Below are 23,103 nucleotides of genomic sequence, written 5' to 3' on the forward strand. Positions count from 1 at the left end.
TATCTGGCTAAACAATTGTTAACAAAAATCACAAAGCTAAGATAAATGTGTAAAAGATATTATTGTTGCTTGAACTCAATATTTATATTCACAATTTCATTGATCAATATCATTAAAAATAATTCGTATACATAGCCACCGTTCCAATCGTGTATTTATTACCCACACCTTTTTCATGTACAATAATACTACAATCTTATACATGTCGTATAATCATTTATTGGTCTCTGTAGAAATGTCAAAGTTGTTTAAATTCTCAAATCACTTGAGGTTGGATTTGTTTGCCTTTCACTACAATTTAATATGCCTAGCCAGCTATAATATGGTCTTGTCTAGCACTGTGCGCTAACAAAGCAGGTCAAAAATCGCTTCGAAGAACCTTTGAGAGTGCTCGCTCTGGACGAGAACGAAGTTTTCCTGGAGGTAAGCTGTCTTCACTGTGGCAGCCTCGCAACGTACAGCTGCCTGCGCGAAAACCTGCGCGAAAAGATTCCGTGATGATGTTTCGGCCAATGGAGGTATGCCGACCACAAGGCTGTAGCCCTGGTGATCTGGTACACTTGAGGGAGCCGCGACAACCATGGGAAGCGTATGTGACTTTCGAGTCCGTGAAGTGCTAACGTATGCCGTTTGCAAAAAATAGGCCAGGTCCTCAAGCGCGCCAGGCCTTCCGAAAATTTTCGAATTAGGCGTGCTCTCTTGTAGTACGGCGTACAGGTAACTGCCGGTTGATACGATTTGTCGTGTTTCCAAAAATGTTTGTACCTGCTGAAAAATTGACATCACTTTCGTTTTTGATAGCTCAATGCCTTTGTCAAGTATTTCAACGCGGGACCACGAAAGGGCATCCAAAGCGCGGAAGAAATCACCTTTAAGCGGAAAAAAGATCATGAATATTCAGTGTTAAAAAAAGAGATATTTTATCTTACGCTTAAGTTGATCGCTTGTCTTGGGTTATGGTAAATTTATTTACAGGCATACATTCGGCTACAGATGTTCTTGTGATATGACTGGGTTAAAGACACTGGTTTGTGTGAAATGATATCATTTTTATCTCTTTAATATTTGACAGGTATGACTTTGATTATGCGGTGATATATTTAACTGGTCTGTGATGCAGGAGGTCTGTTAAAATAGATAAATGGCAAGGGATACTCCAATGTGCAGCTGTTATAGGAAAAATAACTAAAAACTGGAAAGAAAGACAACAAAATATATAAGGATCGAAAACGAGTGAGTAAAGGAATAAAATAGAAATAGAAAAATATAAAATAGAAAGCTCGAAACAATAGATGATTTACGAATCAATTTTTCCAACCTTCATCGATTAACGTGTGCACAGCATTAACGACGTCCATCGCATTGAATCTATGTTTGTAGCCAAGGTTTGCCGTAAAGCAGCCAAAATCAATTTCGTCCAGGTTGTACTTATCGGCAAGTTTAAAAATCCACTCCTTGACAGAACTCCGAATTTCAATATCCATTGAGGCAAATTTCTGCCGGCATTCGTTCAGTGGCACCCCAAGTTCCGCCATAAATTCGTGCAGTTTTTTCTGTCCTTTCACGGTCCACAGACGAAATCGGCACGCAACATGGACGGTATGTCGCATCGAGTCAAGAAGCGTCCAGTGACGTAAGAAGGTGAGGTTTAATTCACGGCCAAATGACAGCTTCACAGTATTGATATTCGAATCGGCACTGTTCTGATCATATAACTGGTCATATCTCGACATATGGCCCTGAAGTAGCCCACACTCGGTAACATATTTATCCGACTCCACTCGACGATGCGCCAGTTGATCACTGAGGCCAACGATAGCGTACCATAGGATCTCTGTAGAATCTCGCGACATCTTCCAACATAGCTCAAAGATAAGGAGCGCTGTCGCCTTTCCAAAATAATTGAACTGGGTGTATTCAAAGAGCAGACGGCTGCGATTTTCTACCCAAAGCCGCTTCTGTCTGCGGCGCTCAACACTTGCTTCAAAATCACCACCAGCCTCGTCTTCCTCCTCTGAGTCCATGTCATCACGAAAGATATCGTCGAAGTTGGGTACATTTTCGTCTTCAAGACGACTCAAAATTCGTACCTAATGTAAATAGAATCAAAGAATTGGTATTATCCTTACTGGGATACAATTTATTCCTGCAGCAGCTTTCGTGAAGTAAGTGCTTTGGCAGAAATATGTATGGTGAACATATAATTTTGGCTTATGTGTATTAATCTTATAACATACATAGATAATAGAGGTCATCCTAAGACGAATTACTTCAATGAGTCATTTACATGAATCGAATCGAAAAAGCAAGACAGAATCGTACTTAACACCTGCTCTTGTTGCCGCTAGACTAATTATACCACTGAATCAAGCGATTAGTGCTTCTTTAATTCGAGACAGGCAATAATTAGCGAACGAAATAATTAGATTTTTTATAATAGAACGAAGCTCTAGTCATTACATCTACCACTAAGATACAAGCGCGGTATCATTGAAATAGCTGCCACAATTCGATCAACGCTCTGACTACTATAGCTCATTACTGCAGTAAAAATTTCATCTTAGTGCCTATCTCAATATATTGGTTGCCCTTAGTTATACCACAACGGTACAGGGCCATTTCGACAGGTTTCAAAATACTTTTCAAAGTAGGTTTTTTATTGTTATGAAAACGCTTTTTAAATAACCTTTTTTTATCGTATTAGAAGAATCCTAACTAACCATTACTATACAATTCAACTCTAAGTCAATCTAGTCTAGTAAAACGCATAAAATTACGTGCTATGTTATTTCTTTTCGCCACTTTTGCTTCACAAAAAAACTGATCATATGGTTTCGCCAATAAAACAAGAAGTGTGGTCCGTCGTATAGAAAACTTGAGCCGATTTTCAATCTCATAAGGAGTATCCTAAAAAAATAAGACTCTACACAACATACTTAACCTAACATACCTGCGAATTGTTGTACACGTTGTAAACGCTGAACGGACGATGCGCGTCAGCGATAAAGAAAATTAGCTTTTCATTTTTTGGCTTGCACTCCTCGATAATGTCAAAGGTTCCTCCACAGTTTAACATCACGACGTATTTTCCAGTCTCTCCATGTTTATTGAGGGCGTCAGTAATATCTTCTTTTCGAGTAACAGACACCAACGTGTAGAGGACGTTATCACACTGAAATAAGTACTGAAGAATTTTGCACGAGGCTAACGAATCCACGTCGCCACCACACAGTACTAATACCCGCTCATTGAGCAGTAGCTCGTAAAATTCCGTTTTTAGGTCTTGTACGAACATCGCCGACCGCTAACGCCGTCTGTTGGGCAACCTGACTTGGCAGCCTCTTCACAGCGTACAACACATATGCATCAATGTGTCCACCGGATTATAGCATGACACATAGAGATGCTGATTGCATGGGGATAACAAACATAAGGACGCAAAAAATAAAACCTCTATGCAATACGTTTTCTTTTCTAACATATCTTCATCAAAGTTAAGTAAAACGAAACATTTACTGTTCGGCTGCAAAAGTAATGTACCATTTACATCTATTGAATGGAAAAAAGGGTATTTACTACCTTCCTGAAGTAGGGCCACTTCGCCAATCCGCAAAATTTTGGACGTATTTTGCACACAGATGACAGTTTGGCGCCATTAAGGATTACCCGCAGCCGACACGGCTCTCTCTCACGCTGAGTAAAGAAGAGCGTTCCCCGGAGTGCTGCTAAACTTTGTGTTTACTCTAGGATCTAAACAGCAATGGATGCGCAGTATATACTAGGTAACAATTAGCAAAGAAAGAAGTAGACGTGTTTTTTCTGCTTGTTGTGCAATCATAGGCCACTAAGTAATTTTTTTCTTACTAAAGAACTTTAAAAGTCATTTGCACATTTGTATTAATAATCAAATAGAGTGTACATGATAGGAAGAAGGCTTAAAGTGGATAACATCGAGAGCCTCCCTCAAGGATGACTTTGATAGTCTAGTTCTAATCTATCTCCGGCTAACTTGGCAGTAGTGTTTCCAGAAAAGTTTAAATGTGGAAATCATTCAGGAGAGAAAACGCTTTGAAAGTGAATTTATAGCGCGCACATTTTTAAGGCATACTTACACAACAAATAAAGATCATCTCATCATCGGTTAATATTCAGTTGTAAACAAAGACGAGCCGGCCCTGCAACGGTGCTGATTTGCGCGGAATTTATCGCTAGTGCTCCCGTCTGCTTTCCCGTAGGTGAAAGACGTTCAAATGTTTCTCTAATTCATGCATAATATTCGAAACAAAATCATTCGTTGACACAGGACGTATCATTACCAGTGACCGTGGATGTTGTCTTAAGCAACGAATAAACACAAAAAAGGAATCGTAAGTGAAGACCCGGTTTAATGAATGTTTTATGAAAATTACTATTCCACAGACACATGTGAACATTCTGCCATAAATATATCGGGCTGTACTGAGAAGTTTTCAGTTAGATTTCGCCAGAACGCAGAGTTATGACAGGCAGATACTCTTGAAAGGAGTACTATTATTCTTTTGACGCTATTACAAAAATTAGGAATTCATACAGCAGTCCTCTTTAGTCGGCCTATATATGATAAATGTCCGTGATGAGGTTTCGACCGTTTAAGGACGCTGTCTGATCTCTTCATAATATTCGGTTTAGGAATAATGTATTAAAATTTATGAAATGCTTTATGAGATATTTTTTTATCCCCCGCTTTTTTTATAGGAAGCATCTACTTACATGTTTCTTGTTTCTTTGATATAGGCATGAAATATTAAGCGCTTAATATGGCAACTTGAGTTTGTACGCTGTTTAAATTTCGGTCTTTTGAGTTCGCGTGCTATCTTGTGCTTGTCACTAGATGGATTTCCCTGTTTAAGCTGCGACTGGAGCAACTATAATGTCATATACAAAAAAACGTGACAGACGTTGGTAAAAGAATTTTTAGATTAGTTCAGCAAATAGAACAACCAGAAGCGGTAGATAGGAGGCAACGATAGCTTATTATTATTATTCATTATATCATACTGAAATACTATAAATAAAATATTGGAATACTTTTAGAATATAGGAAATCGCGTCCATTTCAAACCGCTTTTAGGACAGGTATCGAAATACACACGCGAGATTGCATCGTTTCTTCTATTTGTGTTACCGATCTGCTGAAATCTGACGAATTAAATTTAGTTAGTATTATAAAAAGGAGCTGTGCATTCTTTTTATAAGCACAGAATTGGAACTTACGCTGATTGTCACCTTTTGCAATATTTGAATTTTGATATACTTTTTCAAGTTACTGTAAATCATAAATATTTTGTGAGATGTATTCTACATAAAATGCGAATATAGACGTCGCCATACGGGAAGACAGAATTAACAATCCTCCGCTTTATCAAAAATAATGACATTCAGTTATTTTTCATATATATATATATATATATATATATATAGTAGACAAAATCAGTTTCGTTAATTGAGGTAATTGATTCTATCAATCTGTTGTCGTTTTTCCAGGCCATGACAACCCACAGCCCTGAAGGAGATCGTTCTGTATATTCGGTACTCTTCGAGTCTGCGACAGTTAGCCGAGAAGCTCAACCCAGCGATCCTTTGCTTGTCAACTCATCTATTAACGGTGCGACCAAATTAAAGAACGCTGTTTGCCCATTTAAGCATTACACATTTCAGTTGTGTGTTACCGTAATAACGTTTACAACATTCCGACTTCGGGGCAACCTCCCATCAAGGAGCCAGTTATAAATTCAAGCAAAAACATCAGTGTTATCTAAGTACTGAGTCAAAATGAGTGCTAAGTCAAAGTATACATCTATATATATAAACGTATATAGGTCAGAGATAAACGATCACATAATACCATTAAGTGCTGAATAAAGGGTAGGGCAAAATTTTTTTAACCAAAGTCTGTTATTTTTTAAACTGCCAACAGACTTTTTTCCAACAGTTTAGAGAGTTTTGCCTCAATCTATATACTCGATTTTAATTCGCAATCGTTTACCTTTAGTTTCATTTCAAAGATAGGGTGTGCTATCAATGGGCCGATGCGACCAAAGCCTCAGTCTCTATATTCTCTAAAAAGTGCAGCTTGCATGTTTTATTCGGCATGATATACGCATGATAATAAAGAATGTTTCTCTTATTTATTTTTATTTTTTACTAGATGTTACCCTGTTGTTGCCGAGTTGGATCGTTGACCAGAATGCAAACAATACTCTGATGAATACAACAGGTCGCGGTCAGGCCACGCCACAGTTGCCACCGGTTTCGCAAGGTAGGTCCGACACTGTAGTAAATCTACATAGGTAATATTAGGGTAAAGGATAATGGTGATGTCACAGTGAATTTTATCACGAAACAGTCCGCTTAGGATCCGCATGTTTAGAACGGGCAGTAGTAGTTTCGTTCTTTTTGGGTGCAAAAGCTTAAAACTTATTGAACCTTGTTAGTGATAAGATGTTATATGGTTGAGATAAAAACGAATATACATCTATTAATAGCATTCAGAAAGGCTTAAAAAGTTCTATTATCAAAGAGTTGTTGTGAAAAAATAGGATTAGGCAAAGAGGTTATGACAAGTCATTGGATTGATCTACAGGAGCGTTTGGTTAGCTCAAATACTATTCTTTGCGCATGATGCGCTCTAAATTGAGCTCAACCATACCACAGACATCGCTTTCCATTCACAAAAATATATTGCATATTGATGATAACAGATTTAGCCCCTTCGGAAAATCTCCGTAGTAGTAACAATTTCAGCCTTTTAGAACTTCAGTAGCTTATGGGATGTCTGATCATAATTGCCAAATTGCTGCCTTTATGTATAGAGAAGATAGCGCCTAAATAAGAACTTTTACTCTTGGTTTGTTTTGAAGATTGTATTTAGTAGATAACAACATATCTTTTAATATTTTTTTTACATTTGCTTGAAGTGTCATTTCTATCGGTTGTATTCATTCAAGAAAATCACCATTCGCCGCAGTTACAGCATCAATTCAAAATTTTCGTTGCTTTGTTCCAAAAAGAAACTTTTGTAAAACCGACCGCGGAAAATAAACATATGTCGCTTACAACAATCAGTCCGCCGACGTTTGTTCCGATTCGGGTGCCGTACTTTGCATATATATGTTTCATGTACAGTAATTATAAAAGAGCAAATCGTTAATACTCTTACAATTTACGCTTAATAAAGTACGAATATTGTGCTTTTTCCATTCTATATTCGTAGAAGTGCATTTGGAATTCAGTGAAGCGCTGCACTCAATGGGTCGCAACGAGACGTTTTTGATTGATCCAGAGCCACTCGTGAAGAGATACACGACACTGAGCGAGGATTTTGAAAAACGATTGCGGGACCTGGTAGCTAATCGACCCGTAGGTGCTGGCGAGATTCGTGAGCTTATCGAGTTTTTTCACAACGAAAAATTCACCTGGAAGCTTGTATGGGCTTTTCTCGCTGCCGGACAGGTAGGCAGCCTTTATATTTCACCGGAAGTCTTTGAAAATTTCATGGTGTTAAGCGTTGTTTAATGAAGCTTGAATAATCGTTTTGTTTGTGCGGCTCTTCATAAATCAACCGACCCTTAGGGAAATGACTCTATAACAAATATGGAAGAAACGGCAGAGCTGCGTTTGCCAGCTTCGGATGCTGAAGAGATTGAAGAGCTTTTCGATTCTTCATTTGACTTCCGGAAGATTCAGACTCTAGTCGACTGGTTGGAGCATCGCTACGCCGAAGAGAAATGTGCATCAAAAACGGCTTCATTACACGCCTATAAGTAAGTATCGCAACCATGATGTAGGGCAAAAGGAAAAAAGCCAATGTAAACTTCATCAAAGTGTATTACACTGTGTTTGCTTATTTGTGTACCTATATGCCGATAAACTTAGCGTGGTACACCAGCTTCACTAGTAGAAAGGTTGTTGTTCATTTCACCATAAATAGTACACTGAATATACAACGTAATTTCTAGTTACTTGAAATAACGTTAGTCAACGCAATGCTAATAGATGCTCATTTTGTTGTGTTGTATATATACTAGTAGAGACGTACGATATTTATCATATTGTATTATATATGACATCTCCAATTTAACTACACGGAGATTTCGATCATATTTGATTCGTTAGGGACAATGGCTTTATGTATGAATGTACGCGACACGCAATACTCAAAAATCAAGCAAATTGCGACATCATAACCGAACTCGATCCAGACGCGCCAATTCGACAACGACGGGTTTTGCACGAGCAAGACACCGAGGATGAACAGAGATTTTTCCGCTGCGTGTTTGAGCTGGTACGTGCCGGAAAACCGACGGAAGCCCAGAAGTTAGCCATAGATCAAGGATACTTTATGCTAGCGGCGGGCATGGAAGGTTGGAAAGCGTTCAGAGGTAACATTCGAGGTACGTTGACAGTTGCGACAGATGGAAACGAAGCAACAGACTCAGTAAGGAATGGCAGGAAACCAAAAATATACGGATTAACATTGATGTGCACACGGCAAATTTATTTTTTTAGTTGGGAAAAAGCCAGATTAGTTAATACTTGCACGTTGTTAATATATAGGAACGATAAACATGTTTTTCTCAACTTGACGGCAAGAAATTTGTTCTGATCGCTTTGTGTATATTGCATGTCATGTAAGGTAACTATGAATTGAATTTATGAGCACTTATATAAACTTATGGATCTTTTTTGATAAGTCACGAGGTATTTTTAAAGTAGCAAATAGGGAAAATTTAATAATTATTATTAATCGGTGTGGTGTCTCTTTAATGATTACAGATGAAGAAGGCAATCTTCTGCCGGACGAAGGCAACCCTTACCGCGATGTCTGGAAGACTGTTGTATGGAAGAAGTTAGCAGACGACCGCGTAAATCCAGCCGAAAAAGCGATTTTCGCTGCATTGAGTGGGTGTTTAGAGGCGCTTCTTCCTCTTTGTACGGACTGGGAAGATCATCTATGGGCTCACCTTAAAGTCATGGTCGATGTTGCTATCGAGCTACATTTAAGAAATTCACGAGGAGCTGACATCGGGCGCCTTCCGGAAGAATACCCAAAGGAAAATGAAACTATTGATCATGTTTTGAGGTACTGCAACCATTCTTAATAGTACTATCTAATATGAGTACTGAGCATTTATGCCACTGAATAAAATATATACTTTATGATTTTTTTAAACTAAACAGATTGTATTAGAAGATGAGGCTTATTTGTGATCGTTTCAAAATGAACTCATTTAACGATCAGTGGGCAAATGTTCCAATCTAACGCAAGCGTGTTGAGATCATTTTTATATTATTACCCCTATTCCAATCGATTATGTTTTAGGTATTTTATTTTGTAAAGAAGGCGTTCGCATTTATTGAAAATGTCTTATGCACTCCTTATAGGTTGCAACTAAACCAACAACCAATTTTCGACTTGCAGAACCCTCGAAAATCGTCCCGAGCTGAATGCCGGCGAGTTTTTTCGGCAGCTTCATAAATTCCTAATTCTACAGGACGCTGAGGGTTTACTGAAGATGATGTTTGACAGCTGCACAAAACTTGCTGAAGAGGACAGTCGGGCAGGACAAAAGCCCGCGCATCAGCTTCGTCTTATGGCCAATTTGGCTTTATTCTTACGCTATCACCGGCAAGATAGTGGTGGAAAAACGAATGTTGTCAACGATCCAGTCAATTACATAGGTAAAAACGCCTTCATTCCACTGCTACAGAAATATTTCTTGTCTGTTTTTTAACGTATATCTACATGTAAAAGCGTTTCACTATGAATTTTTCGTTTTATGATTTAATTGCGTGAGCTTTTGAGCACTAATTAATAACTTGCCACGAGAAACAAACAGAATCATACATGACTTCCATATATCTATTCGTTAGGCAACGGTGTTCCGATGCGGTATTGAGCTCCCTTCTGCTCCCGTTCGAGTTGGCGGAGCGTGGCATTAGTGATGAAATTAAGTACAAAATTATACAGATTACATAGAGGTTTTAGAAGAGCCTCAACGGACTGCTGTAAATAGTCCTAACAGTATTTTGTGAATGGTTTTCTTACAGTGGCATTTTACGTAGATCGCCTAATTTTTGAGGCTGTTTATGACGTTGTGCCTAAATACGTACTTCACCTTCCCGGTCTTCTGCGTGAACAATGTTATATCAACTTATTACGAACGCTAAAAAATCCGGCAGATACTCAGCGAAGAGCCATTATTGAGGCTGCCCAACGCGAGGAGATTGATATTTACGATTACCTAACGAAGTTCGTATACGAAATTATTCATCAAGAAAACCAATCGGCCACGGGTAACGCAAATGAGATCAACGACGACGACTTGCAAAAGATGGACGCATTGAAATGGCTTTTTGCGCGTGAGTTGAACGTAAAAAGTGGCTTAACGCACAGATTGCTACCTTAATTTGAATTTGCTAGTAGTTAAATGTAAACGGGTCGAACTGATGCGCCGGCGCTATGATATGTTTCGATACTAGTCTTCACAGAGACAGCTGCACGTATGTACAATCACTGAGAATTAGAGTGTAGTATCTGTTGCGAAATTCTATCCATATCTTTACATACAGATTTTCAATGATACAACATTAGAGACGTCATCACGGGACACAGTATGCTGGACATATGCTATCGCAATTCTAGTACTTGCACATATTTTTACTGTAACGCAAATGAGGTGTTTATATAGTGCATTTTACCGAAAGGATTTTCTTATATTACAATAATGAACTATCGTCGACTTTTCAGAACGTGGCCATTCGCTGTTAGGCCTGCAATACGTAAATAGCGCCCTTCGCTCAGCAGTGCTAGCTCGAAGGCTACAAGTGGCACGCAAATTAATTGCTCTTGTTCCTACTGATGGGGCTAGAGAGTTAGCACTTTTTGTTGTTGATCGAAACCAGGACAGGAACCGGGACGCTAGAGACGCTTCATCGGTGCGCAGAAGCAGAACTCGGTCGTCGGTACGTTCGTAACGGCTTGGAATGCTTGTGTTTAAAGCCAAAACACAACGCGTTCAAGGCATTTTCATATATACACACACACACAATTGATTTTTTTATATAGTAAATAACAGGTTTTTGTGGACAACTGAAGTTTAGAAGGCTGTGGGTATGAGTCTTCTTACACTCTCAAAAGGGGATAATTTTCTGTCATAAACCGCCTTCAGTGTTTACAAGTTTGGTTCTGTTTGCAGGTTTCCCGTGGTACCATGGACAGCTCAGAGGAAATGGATGACGTAGACGACGTCGAGAGCACGACAAGTGACCAGATCGATCCGATCAAGTGTAAAAATGCCCTCAAAGAATATTTCTGTTTTCAGGTCAGAGAAAAGTACATATAAGACAATATTGCTCAATCAAAGCCTAATATTTATTTCTTAGTATCAGTTACCTCTTTTCTACCGTATGTCTCGGAATAATTAAATTCTCACAGGCGTTAATTAAGAGGCTTTCTATCTTTAGAAGTGCTATGTGAAATCTATTTGATAAAAGACAGCTTTAACCGGGATATATACCTGCCGTTACTGGTAGATATGGCATGCGATATCTTTTTTACGTGCCGCTATATTTGACAACGCATCCCTATATTATTATACATGCCCTTAACGTGTTCAGGTCTACATTGAAGCGCACCATAGCTTTACTGAGTGGTTCGAACATTTCCATAGAAATCGGCCCCAAAGGGCCGACATTGCCGTTGGAGATACGTCAGATGCCAGAAGGCAGGTAAGTAATACAAATGACTTTAAAAGCATTTAGGTATACATACTTGTTACCAAATTTATTACACAACGTAGTAAGGTTTTTTTATACTAGTATATAGTATAAGTGGAATCAAACAGCCGGACGAATTGCACTAGTATCATAAAAGCAAAGTGATTTTAGTCAGTGTATAGTTAAAAAAAAAGCTAAGACGTTCTTGTTTCTTAGTAGTGTCTATGACTAAATGTTTATTTTTTTTAAACAAACTGCATAGCACATGTTGCTATCTTATGTAATTTATAGAGTTTTGCCGTACTTACGATTCTTTTGCTTCTGTTGTTGTTTTAGCTTACGGCCGAGTTCGCGAGGAAGACACTCGAGTCAAAATTGGAGTCATGGCAAACGGTTCTGAATGGCCTCTGTGAGCGGACATCAACTCATTTGTACAATATCTTAAGCTATCAAGATGGAGGCTTCCTGCAGGACCCTTGCGAGGAGGATGTCCCCGATGATAGCGATCAGTCTGTTCTAAACCAAGAGACGAGACGAACTGAAGAACTTCGCGCTCTGAGGAGGCTCTGCTTACCAGAGGTCCGTGATGTATAGCTGAACTTAATCGGACTTGAAAGCCTGGTTATCTTGTTCTTAGGACCGATAGTCGGGATGAAGAAGGTCATTTTGTTCTTGAGACCACTAGTCAGGTGTCATTCTACAGCCCAAATTATTGTACTTTAATTTTATTTACAGACGTTCAAATAGGTATGAATTTGAGATTTATATGTAATAGTTCCTTTCCTGTTCTGTTTAACGTTATAGGTGGTTTCATTATTACATACGGTCCTTCATGGGACTGGGCGGTACGCTGAAGCAATTGACATCGCAAACCTTGTAGCCGGTGAAGCTCTATGCCTGTACAAAGAATTCTCGAAGGAAGATATGGCTGCGCTTCTTATGAAAATACAAGAAAGCTCCGTTGAGCTGCTTAAGATGCTTGGTAAAGTCGATCCCTACGGCCTCGAAGACCAATAACCAGTTTTAATACTGCAGTCTATGGTGATGACCCATCGTTTTCCGCGGAGTCCGTGATGCCCTTCAAGTGTGATTTCTATATATAGAAAGGAACATTCTTAGTTTCCGCTGATTACTTGTGCTCAAGTAGAAATTTTTTCTCTATTTAGAAACCTGAACGTGCAGTCTCTTTGCTGCCAGTAACGAGCGTTCGGTTGTAGCCCATGACGACAACAAAGAAAATTAACTTTCAGATAGAAAAATATTTCTTGATAACGTAGATAATAATATTATAAACTCTGCATTTTGCATATGCAACTATATAAAATCATTTGCAGAGGTATTACTGCATCATACTCGAGTTATTTATGAGGACCCTGAATATGTGGATAATCTTAGTTCAGTGGAAGTTATTGTAGTTCACGACGTTTATAAGCAGAATTGTATAGTTCTCCTATATTTAGCAACAATGTGAAATGAGTCATGCAACATCCTGGCATGACCCCAGATATTCGTACATAAATAAAACAATTACCTTTCCACGCAATGCTTTCGATCTCAGTGATTATTCAATGTATGTATATTTCTCGCAGAAAGTCTCTCAACTAGAACAACTCCTTTAATACGAATTTACACTTTCTTTCGCTCTTGATAATAGTAATAATAATATAATAATAATGTATCATGATAATAAATGTATAACTATTAATCCCGTTATTGTCCACAGGCTTAAATTATGTGAAATAGTTTCCATCGTTTTACAGATAGCGAATCTTTTAACGGGAATGAATATGAAACAGTGGTTATGCGGACACAGTCGTTATTTTCCATCTATGACATTGCAATATAGATTCTTATATATGCTAATCTAATACTATAATAAACACACGTATAAAAAAATATATTTAATGTACTTGAAGTAAAAAAAGCAACACAAAAAATGCACCCTTTCGCCTATGGAGGTCATTCTGAATAAATTAATTACTACGTGTAAGCAATACGCTTAGAATTTTTCTTCATTTACCTCATGATTAAATCTCGATTTCCTTAAAAATCATTAGTACCTAATATGTCGATAAATTTAATACAGACGTCTGTATACCTCAGTAATTATTCCTAGGGCGCACGAAATTTATTTCGTTCATTCAATTTACAACAATTAGTCGGCCGGCTGCTTGTCAATACGTTTTTTACTTATCTGTTCTTGACCACCTTCAGCAATAATATCAAACTGCAATTGACCTTATGTATGGCTTGCTAAATCGTTCTATTTATCAGTCATCTTCCTTTCAACTTCCCTCATATGACCATTAGTGTCACACACTAGTCTTTACCTAGCATACCTAACACACTGTATCTGTTCAAGTGGTATAGGTAATCTTTATTATATAGAACACATGCATATGAGGTGATAACACTGCTGATTTGTTAAGTCTAGTCAATATAAACACACTCATAAACATTATTTTAACCTAGTTCCAAACTATAACTACAGAAATATAGTTAAATGAAAGGAAAAAATTCGGATAATTTTAGATTTGAGCTTTGTTGCCAGCATACCCACCAGTGTCTCTCTTAGAAGGAAAGTAAAGCTGGACCTCGGTACAATGGTACAATACATATATTTCTTGCACCGACTAGAATTACAGCAGGATCACCTTTTTGTTTCTAGCTGGCGGTGCAGGTAATTAAAATAACTGAAGGATGTTATACCGTACCTGTTCTACCGGTTGCCCCTGACAGTTCACGCAAATTTTACCCTTAAAAATTGATATTTAGCCTAATCACGACACTATGCATTGTTTTTATTTATTCCTCTCCATACACATCACAGGTTCGTTTTTTCAGACACCTTTGATAACATGTTCAACCTGCTAAAAGTTAAAATGACACACCCATTTATTACTATATGTATCAAACAACTAAGTCGTGATACGTATTCATAGATAATCACTCAACTTTTGTGTGGCTATTTATGCTATTCTTAATGCTGATGTGTTGTCGGAATTGCAATCGTTCTCGCCTACAATGGTAAAGGCATGAAAACGAGTATGGCCCGTGTGTAATTAAATCATTTTTTTGCATACATGCGGCTCAATAATATAGCTATCAACACATTCGTGTTAGTCACGTAATCGTTGAAAGATCTAAAGAATCACCTATTTCTTAAGTAGCCGGTTCATCTGGTTGTTCTGGAAGGCGATTGTACCTTCAGCCAGATCAGTCTTGCAAGCGATATTATCGAGAAGGCTGAGCTGGTCATCTAACTCTGTATTCAGACCACTGGCCAGTAATGTCAATCTTGTTAGGCCTTGGCTAATCTCTAAGAAGTCGGCCTCCAGTTTCTTTTCAACCATTTGCGAGCGGGTCATGGCAGACGCAGTTCTGAAGGAGTCGCCGTTATTCGCGTCAGCGTTGTCATCATCATCGTCATCGAAGGCTGCTCCAAAACCGGACGTGTCGTTGAGATTGCGCGCACGCAAATGCTGATTATTCCGAGCCTTTCCCATCTCCGAGTCGTTGCGAAACTGCAATGAACTCATGCCGTTGTAAAAGGCACTCAACAAACATATATATATATAAAAAAAGATAGAAAAAAATCCGATAGTTTTTTAGATAAAATTGTTTAGACAGCGCTATGTTTAATTTTTTTAATAATAATTAAACTTATAGAAAATCCGTTTCCATACTGTTCCTTTCATGTTGCAGAATATCATAAAGTTCTTTTCCTTTGAATCAACATACCTAGATTAGGGTTTCAAGCTTTATATTCGGTACTGCCATTAAACATTGCTTCAAAATTGACACACCTGAGTCACAATTTTCAACAGCCCATTTTTCTGTGATGATTCGCTCTCAGGCGACGTCGCTGTTTGACTATTCGTACTTCCACTACCATCGGCGGTGCTCGAGCGTCCAAAATAGCTTTTGAATCCGGTAAACACGCTTTTCATAGCTGTTAGATGTTTCTGCGTAATCTTTGTCATACTGTTAAGGTCGTCCAAATTTCGATCCACCTTACGCAGCTGTTCTCCCTGGTGTACCAGCTTTTCCGCTGTGTTTGTTCCAATCTGCAAATACACGTCGATTCAATAAAAACAAGTTGTCACTATCGTTCAGTTCAATTTTGTCACTTTGTTTGTAGAGGGAGCCATTCTAGAATCACCTATCATTTTATGCAGGCGCTTCGGTTTAAATGCAGAAAAATTGAAGAGCCTAGTTTCCCATTTCCAAATACCGCCCTTTTTCGCTTTACTAAGTAGCATTAAAAACAAGGTGAAAGGATAAAGGAAACATTTTGGTATACATACATTCAAAGTTTATAACGAAACAAGGGAACAAAAAATTGGTATATTTACCTCCTCAGCTTCGAGCATAGCGCGTATAGCAGAACTCGAACTTTTCAGGACTTGATCTTCCAATTGACGTCTTTCCTTCAACAACCGTTCCTCGAGAACGCGGTTCTGCCAACATTAAAAAAAGGGAGAATTTCATGGGAGCTTTGAGGTTGTCTCTTATTTCCATGCTTGCGGAACGAATGGATCCATTCACACACAGTTCTTGAGAAATCGCTGACGATAGCTTAGAGCTAAAACGTCACTGTTTATTTTCATTTTTTACCACTATCGCTATTATTGCCAACAATAATTGACGCTGCAATGCGTTGATGATAAATTCTACACGGAAATTGCTTGATAATGAGTACCTCTCTAGATCAAATTGCCACTAGTAGCCTAGACGAATACAAATACCGTATTAACACAAAGCTACTGATAATCATAATTACAGTACTTATTTTTAAATGGATTACAAGCAAAATCGACAAGCGGCTTTTGTTTGCATCCCTCTATCTGACAAGCAATATTGCAATCGGTTATATCTGCTAAGAAGGCCACTTCAACGATGTTTAACATCTACCTTTTTACTTATGGACGAAACGTGCTTATTGGACTATGGGCAATGTTAAAGAAAAATAGATCATAGGTGAAAAACAAAGAAACGGTGGTTTACAAGAGTTCGGTTGGTACTCTGAAAAAAACGTTTCAAATATGACATCTTTTTCAAGAAGTGACCTTCGAGTCATTTACACATACTGCAGCCCATAACCATCTGATCACTAAGAGAAGCTTCGTCTTCGAACAACAAGCCGCGCACAATCGTTGAAATATATAACCTTATAAGTCACCATATCCAGCTTTTAATATTTATTTAATGTAATGCTCGCTTGTAATACAAGTTTCGGATGAAACAGATAGACGATATGCTTTACGGCACAAGAATAACGGCAGTTTTAGTCGTCCTAGTATCGATAGTACAAGTGATGCGTTAGCCATTTCCTTCTGTGTTGTACCTGATGTTTACACGGCACTAACAGTGACCGCGATCATTTTTTTTTTTAATTTGAGATGTTAACGCCGACCGCTAGCGAGCGCAAGTCGCCCTGCAGCAAATAGCGCCGACTAAAGTTCGCAGTAGTTCAATGACTCTTTGTGTAACTAAACAACTTTTATCAATCGAAATCCACAACCAGATGCCATAGATACACACTAGATACGATTGTGGTGGGCGTTATGACGCAATAACTAATCGAGGTGAATCACTTAATCCAACAACATCACAAATTTTGCTCAAGTTGTTTTGTAGCAACTAACATTCCAGCTGCTTAATTAAATTCGTTTAGGAAAAGCATCTGCACTGTATGAGTGCCCATATAACTACAAACCGTAGCTCGAAGTCAACTAGCTGATTTTTCATCTACCCATAGCTGGTGCCCAAACTCGATGGGCACACATTGACTTTATACCTAAATATATATATATTAGCAAAAAATGGTATTAGAATCGTCCGATCTGTATGGCAAGTACCGTAAATTAGTGCGCCTTGCTTAACTACTGCCGTAAAATTGCTTCTCACAATCGCATTTCTAAATGAAAAATGAATTTTTCCAAACTTCTATAGACATGCTTAATTAAAAAAAAGTGGTAGAGTCATTTCTATGCGGAATTTTTCCCTTAGTGTGATATTCATTAGAACTGATATGTGATTTTGTGCGTGATTTGGTTCTTAATATTTCCATTGTGTAGCTTAGAAACTGCTAGTTTCTACGAATCTTATCATAGCAGTTCATCAATTGACGACTGAAACAAAAGCTACTATCGACAAAGGCCGATTAGTTTGCAGTAAAACAAAACTGCAAGCAACTCCTCCTTCCCAAGCCTTTTCCGCCTGTGATTGCTTTAAAAAGATTAACATTCAATAGGTGTTGTATTAAGATAATAAGCCCTTTTGTCCTCTGCGTCATCCTATATATTTACAGAAAATATGTTCAACTGTTATTTTTCTAACTTAGCATATAACGCTGTAATTTTATAAGCTCATGCGTATTAAAGTGAACAATAATTTGAATATTGGTATTACCCAATATTTTACAGCGAAGTTAGCCCATTTCATTGTATGTGAATGATCACCCATACTGGCGATAACTGTCAGTAATTGGTCTTGTCTACTATTTAGTGGTCAGTAGCGTTACCTGTTTCATCGCTGGAAAGGCTATTTTGTAACGGATTATACGTCAGACCCACGGGCAGCTTTTCGACGTACTATGCCTCACCTATAAAATGTTCTGATAATTCCATACTAATTTCTAAAGTAAATACGGAGCGAGAATAGCACTATTAGCAATCAATATTGGATTCATTATTATCAGAAAACGATTTGTACCATTAAGAGGATCCTATTTGTAATTAAAGACTGATACTTCGCGCTCTTTACAAGTTCAGCTGGTCCATTTCATTACTACCAGATCAAAATATAGCCAATCTGGTATATATCAAATTGCTAAGCTAAGGTCGTGTAATTTAACGACGGACACATAAATTACTCATGTCTATAAAAGCTATAAACATAGTTAAACATTTGACTTGTAATGTAACAATAACAATGGCTTAATTGAAAAGCTAAAGTTTAATTAAGTTAATTATTATTAATATTCTCAATACTTGCGCTGTATTTCAGTAATAACAGAACGCGCTGACTGAGACCAGTATTTACGTCAGGCGTTACGTGGCTCTTTCATAAAATCCCATATAACTTCAATTAACTTAGTTACTTCGACAATGATACCGCCGCAAATGTTTTAACAGCTTCGCTGTATAGTTCCGCAGCAAAAGCTCAAACGCTTCTATAATATAGTCCACGTAATGTCAGCGTAACTGCAGTCTTACTGCTTGATGATGTTACTCTAAATCACACTGGATCAAAGCTTAGCCGCGACCATTTACTTTAGACCGACTTTTGTCCTGTTATAATAGCGTAGAGAATTGTTTTATCATAAAATGCAATATTATTCGGATGAGAGTAAAGATATTTACTAACTTTTGGCCAGTACGCGTCTACGAACCGATATGCTTTATTATCTATTATTTGTATCGAAAGGTGTCCACTTCCTTGTGAGGAAGCGTCGTTGTCTACTACTTTCCTGCTAATCCATATACCTAACCCGTCTAAGATCTGATCGATTACAACATAATTGGAGGTTTCAAACTTCTATGTCACTGTTTAGCTGTTTTTGTTTGTCGTACTAAGAATCTGTTTGCTAGTCACTCTGAACTTGATATCGACTATGGATTTAACGACTATGGATCGGTTGAAAGATTTATTTATTTTCAACTTGTTTTGCTACCACCTGTTTTTCGTAGCCCTTTAAAGTATCTTCTTGAAAAGCTACTTCCCTTCAACCTTCGATTTCGTTCATAAGTAAGCAATTACGTTCGAGAAATACCCGCCCTGTGTACACCCACAGATACGTAAAAATACATTCGGTATTGAACCAACCGATTTAGTGCGCAGTCACTTCGAAAAGTTTGATTTATATCGATGCTTATTTTATTCACTTACCGGATTTCGATAGCTGAGGAAAGTCTCATCTGTAACGTCTTCATCCGGATCAAAGAACGGATTCTTGTTTGTTTCGTACGACATTTTGATTTCGGCCGTGTTTTTGTTCACTTGCAACAAGAGTTCATTTAGTAATAGCGTTCGCAGTTGACTAGGCACAACGAGCTTGTAACCATGAAACTTTGTGTCAATTAATTCTCGATATTGCCGACTAGTGAAATGTCGTACTCGCCCTACCAACGACGAAACCGAATAGAGACAAGGCACAGGTTGTAGTGAAAACTCGACTCTTCTATTGGCAAATGCCCCGAAACTTTTTTGGTCCAGCCAGGTATGGAAGAAGAAAACGTACCCCCAACCTTGAGCTATATCACTTACATTTTTTTGAGAATACAATGCTTGCTACTTTACTGCATTTCCAGACTACACAGCAGGGCTCCTCACGTATATTCTTGAAATTACTGGTCACCTAGGCGAACAGCTAACACTAATTAGCGTCGCCAGCTTTCACCTGCAAGGGTCTTCCTGGGATCACCAGCTGCTACAAGGTCCTACAGCGCACTAATCACGCTTGCCAGATGTAATCACGAACTCGATTCGATGGTTAAGAGGATGAATCACACAGCAGCTAACCACCTCTCTGTCTCTCGCGGATGGAGCGGAGAGTATTTGGTGGTAAGAGAAGAAGGCTTAATTCTAAAGGACGGACAAAGTGCGTGCGACAGACAGAGCAGAACGACAATATTATCATTCGCTCGCTACTGCTATTAGCCAACCGTTTCCTTGATTTGTGAGCTACCTTAGTACGTTCACTTAACAGTGAGTACCACTTGATTGTGGTACTTTGGGAAAGAGTGAATACAATGATGGAGACATATTGTTTAATGGTGATCGGCGGCTTTGAAAATATTGGCGGAATAATCCTGGCGCCAAAACAGAGTGCCACGGGACTAAATACAACTGAAGAGGCTGGAGATAAGCCAAATACGTATTTCTCGATTGTACACTGCGGCGATTCGCCAAACTTTATACAAAATGCTTCATTAATATCGCTGAAAGAAAAGAATAATGTTGATAAATTATTTTTTTGTTGGTTATGTAAACAAATACAGAGAAAAATTTGTTGTTGTTATTTCAATGCGGCAGTACGCACGGTTCAACCCCGTCCCAGATCAACGGCTACTGGTCTGTCCAACGAAGCCTCCTTCCCCGTTTTGTTTGTGTTCAGAGATTCAGTGAAAGCTGTTATGAATTTCCATTGAGAGAATGAACAGCAGTATAGGTTCCTTTGTTTTGAGTAACTGTTCCTACTGCCCAAATTACACTGACCTTGTTCAACTCGTTTATTGTAGTTTCTATAAAATTAAAAAAGTACTCGGTTCAGTTCAAAACTGAAGCCTAGTCAAACGAATATTGAGTCGACGGCGTACTCTCGCGGGTCCAACTCTAACGGAACATTTTTCTGCTGGAGATTATTAGTCACCGCGTTTATCTGTAGTCTGAGCTGTTGAAGACCCGTTAGCACGTGAAGTCCGTTACAATATTACACAATATTTTTCTCTGTCAGCTGCTTATAAATTATTTTTTTGTTGTTCTAACTTCTTGAGAGATCGAACTTGTGCACCCGGTTCAATCGAGTGCATTTAATCGAAGTTTATAGTCAGTAAAAAAAAAGTTATAAAGGTAAAAGGTTTGCCTTCGGTGTCTCAACAAGTGTATTGCAAGAAATTGCAAACTCTTGAGTACCACCTAAGCATAAAGGAAGTGCGTTAAGATATGTTAGAACGTCAGGAAAAAGAGCTTGTAGTAGATCTTCACGAAGGTCTGTGCTTTAATGAGTTTGGCCGTGCTGTAACAAGCTTGTTAGAAGATCTACTATATCGGACGTGTCATCTCGACTTACCTGTCAAGTGAGTTATGGTGTCACTAATCAACCGTCAAATAATATCAAAAAATGCAGTTAAAACTAGCAGTTTCGCTAGAATCGTCGTTTGAAAGAATGGCAGATTCCATATTCTGTACATTATCATCTACCTATTTCTAAGACAGCATCTAATTGAACCTTTATCTGTTCCTTAGGCATCTGAACCTCGTGCAAGACGAATTGACGCCTCGAAATAGAAAAGATTTTGAAAGACTGAGGAACATTCTTCAGTCTGTCGAACGTCTCGCGTCATCGGGAACCCTCGCGGAGGTGAGTGCCCTATCCTTTTATGTATGTGGGCGCTTTTGCATAATAACTAGTTTCGTTAATACATAATAGTACATAGCTCTAATGTGACAGCATAACAAGTATGATGAGAACAGCACTAGAATTTTTTACGATTCAATTTAAGCAGTATTTAATATCTATATAGTTCAAAAGCAAGAATAACGCATAGCTTTCTCCTGAGAATGCTCGTCACGAGTACAGTACTTGTTTAATTAAACCAAATAGTGTATCTTATAGGTTTGACTAAAGAGACACAGAGAAGCCATCAAAGAAGCTAAAGACTGAGCTTCACTTTTGCTTTATGGTGGAAATTCTTCGCCAATGAAACATTTAGTTAAATGTTTTGATTAAAGCCATTTTATGACGCACACAGCTGTGAAATCGTCTTTTGAAATATGTATGTCACTACCTATATAATATGATGTAATAAGATATATAGGATAATCATCGTCAGGTTAAAGTTAAATTGTGTTGTGTTTGTTTCGTTCGATGTTAGCACCTAATCATTAGACACCTGTATCAAGGTCTGTTTTCGAATTACAAAACCTGTTCAATTTTTATTGACGCATATTTACATCTCTGCCATGTTTTTTTTTAAGTTTTCTTGACGTTCTCACATATTTTTCCGTTCTTACAGGTGGTCCTTCTGCAGGGGTCGACAGTTCCTCTGGCCCAGACAGCCACACACATTTGTATGCATCCAGCGTTATGGGATGACAATACCCCGCGCTGTGACTCTGCCTTACGAGATTCGATTATAAAGATTTTTCGCGCAGTTTGCGCTGCAGATCTGCCAAGTCCAAAGTTTTCCAAGAGTTTCCTATTCGTCCGACTCATTCCGCGACCATCCATACGGACGTTCTCCTCTAGCGACCTTCCGTCGATACGAACAGACGAATGTGGCGAGGTGATGTCAGCAAATTCGGCCGGTACTCGATTATCGGCGACAGCCGAAGCGTTTGATGTGGAGGGTTTCGAACGACGCGCGGGCTTGCCAGTAAGTCGCGCCAAATGTCGTACCGTTTTCTGTCTGCGACAAGATGGTGAGCGTAGACGAATCAATGAAAATGCCGACACGTCGGATAAGGAGAGCCCTGGTGTCTGGCTGCAGCTAATACAACACTTGCCGACAGTGTCGTGTTCCTAAACCTGTAGGTGTACGTAGGAAAATACAAAAAGAAAGAGATAGAAGCATCTCGACAAATGCAATTAATATTGAATGTTTCTTGATGAATATATAT

General features: G+C 38.5%; 4 protein-coding genes across 5 annotated transcripts; 2 read left to right on the top strand and 2 right to left on the bottom strand.

Moving 5' to 3' along the window:
• Positions 1–128: 128 nt before the first annotated feature.
• Positions 129–3,731, bottom strand: Cdc45 (cell division cycle protein 45). Its single transcript, XM_022802333.2, has 4 exons — positions 3,580–3,731; positions 2,951–3,406; positions 1,319–2,090; positions 129–869 (listed from the first exon to the last, which is right to left on the bottom strand). Exons 2-4 carry the CDS (start codon positions 3,293–3,295, stop codon positions 346–348), a joined length of 1,641 nt encoding a protein of 546 aa, XP_022658068.1. The 5' UTR covers positions 3,296–3,406; positions 3,580–3,731; the 3' UTR covers positions 129–345.
• A 421-nt stretch (positions 3,732–4,152) lies between these two features.
• On the top strand, positions 4,153–13,309 carry LOC111249042 (nuclear pore complex protein Nup107-like). The gene is made up of 14 exons (XM_086988210.1): positions 4,153–4,231; positions 5,524–5,644; positions 6,188–6,298; positions 7,253–7,491; positions 7,612–7,802; positions 8,155–8,432; positions 8,815–9,121; positions 9,461–9,720; positions 10,090–10,401; positions 10,790–11,004; positions 11,238–11,363; positions 11,659–11,769; positions 12,094–12,336; positions 12,562–13,309. The coding sequence occupies exons 2-14, from the start codon at positions 5,527–5,529 to the stop codon at positions 12,772–12,774; spliced, it is 2,724 nt and encodes a 907-aa protein (XP_086844336.1). The 5' UTR covers positions 4,153–4,231; positions 5,524–5,526; the 3' UTR covers positions 12,775–13,309.
• A 543-nt stretch (positions 13,310–13,852) lies between these two features.
• LOC111249044 (synaptosomal-associated protein 29-like) lies at positions 13,853–20,426 on the bottom strand. Of its 2 annotated transcripts, none has more exons than XM_022802338.2 (5): positions 20,029–20,426; positions 19,651–19,760; positions 16,113–16,217; positions 15,564–15,824; positions 13,853–15,281 (listed from the first exon to the last, which is right to left on the bottom strand). In XM_022802338.2, exons 2-5 carry the CDS (start codon positions 19,732–19,734, stop codon positions 14,913–14,915), a joined length of 819 nt encoding a protein of 272 aa, XP_022658073.1. In that variant the 5' UTR covers positions 19,735–19,760; positions 20,029–20,426; the 3' UTR covers positions 13,853–14,912. The 2 variants fall into 2 exon arrangements, with proteins under 2 accessions (XP_022658073.1, XP_022658072.1); XM_022802337.2 differs by having other exon boundaries at positions 19,651–19,883; positions 20,029–20,425.
• Positions 20,427–20,677: 251 nt separating this feature from the next.
• LOC111249046 (uncharacterized) lies at positions 20,678–23,097 on the top strand. Its single transcript, XM_022802339.2, has 3 exons — positions 20,678–21,560; positions 21,730–21,844; positions 22,500–23,097. Exons 1-3 carry the CDS (start codon positions 21,427–21,429, stop codon positions 23,007–23,009), a joined length of 759 nt encoding a protein of 252 aa, XP_022658074.1. The 5' UTR covers positions 20,678–21,426; the 3' UTR covers positions 23,010–23,097.
• Positions 23,098–23,103: the final 6 nt, after the last annotated feature.

The sequence above is a fragment of the Varroa destructor genome, unplaced genomic scaffold (assembly GCF_002443255.2).
Source record: "Varroa destructor unplaced genomic scaffold, Vdes_3.0 BEIS01000004.1, whole genome shotgun sequence".
Classification (NCBI taxonomy): domain Eukaryota; kingdom Metazoa; phylum Arthropoda; class Arachnida; order Mesostigmata; family Varroidae; genus Varroa; species Varroa destructor.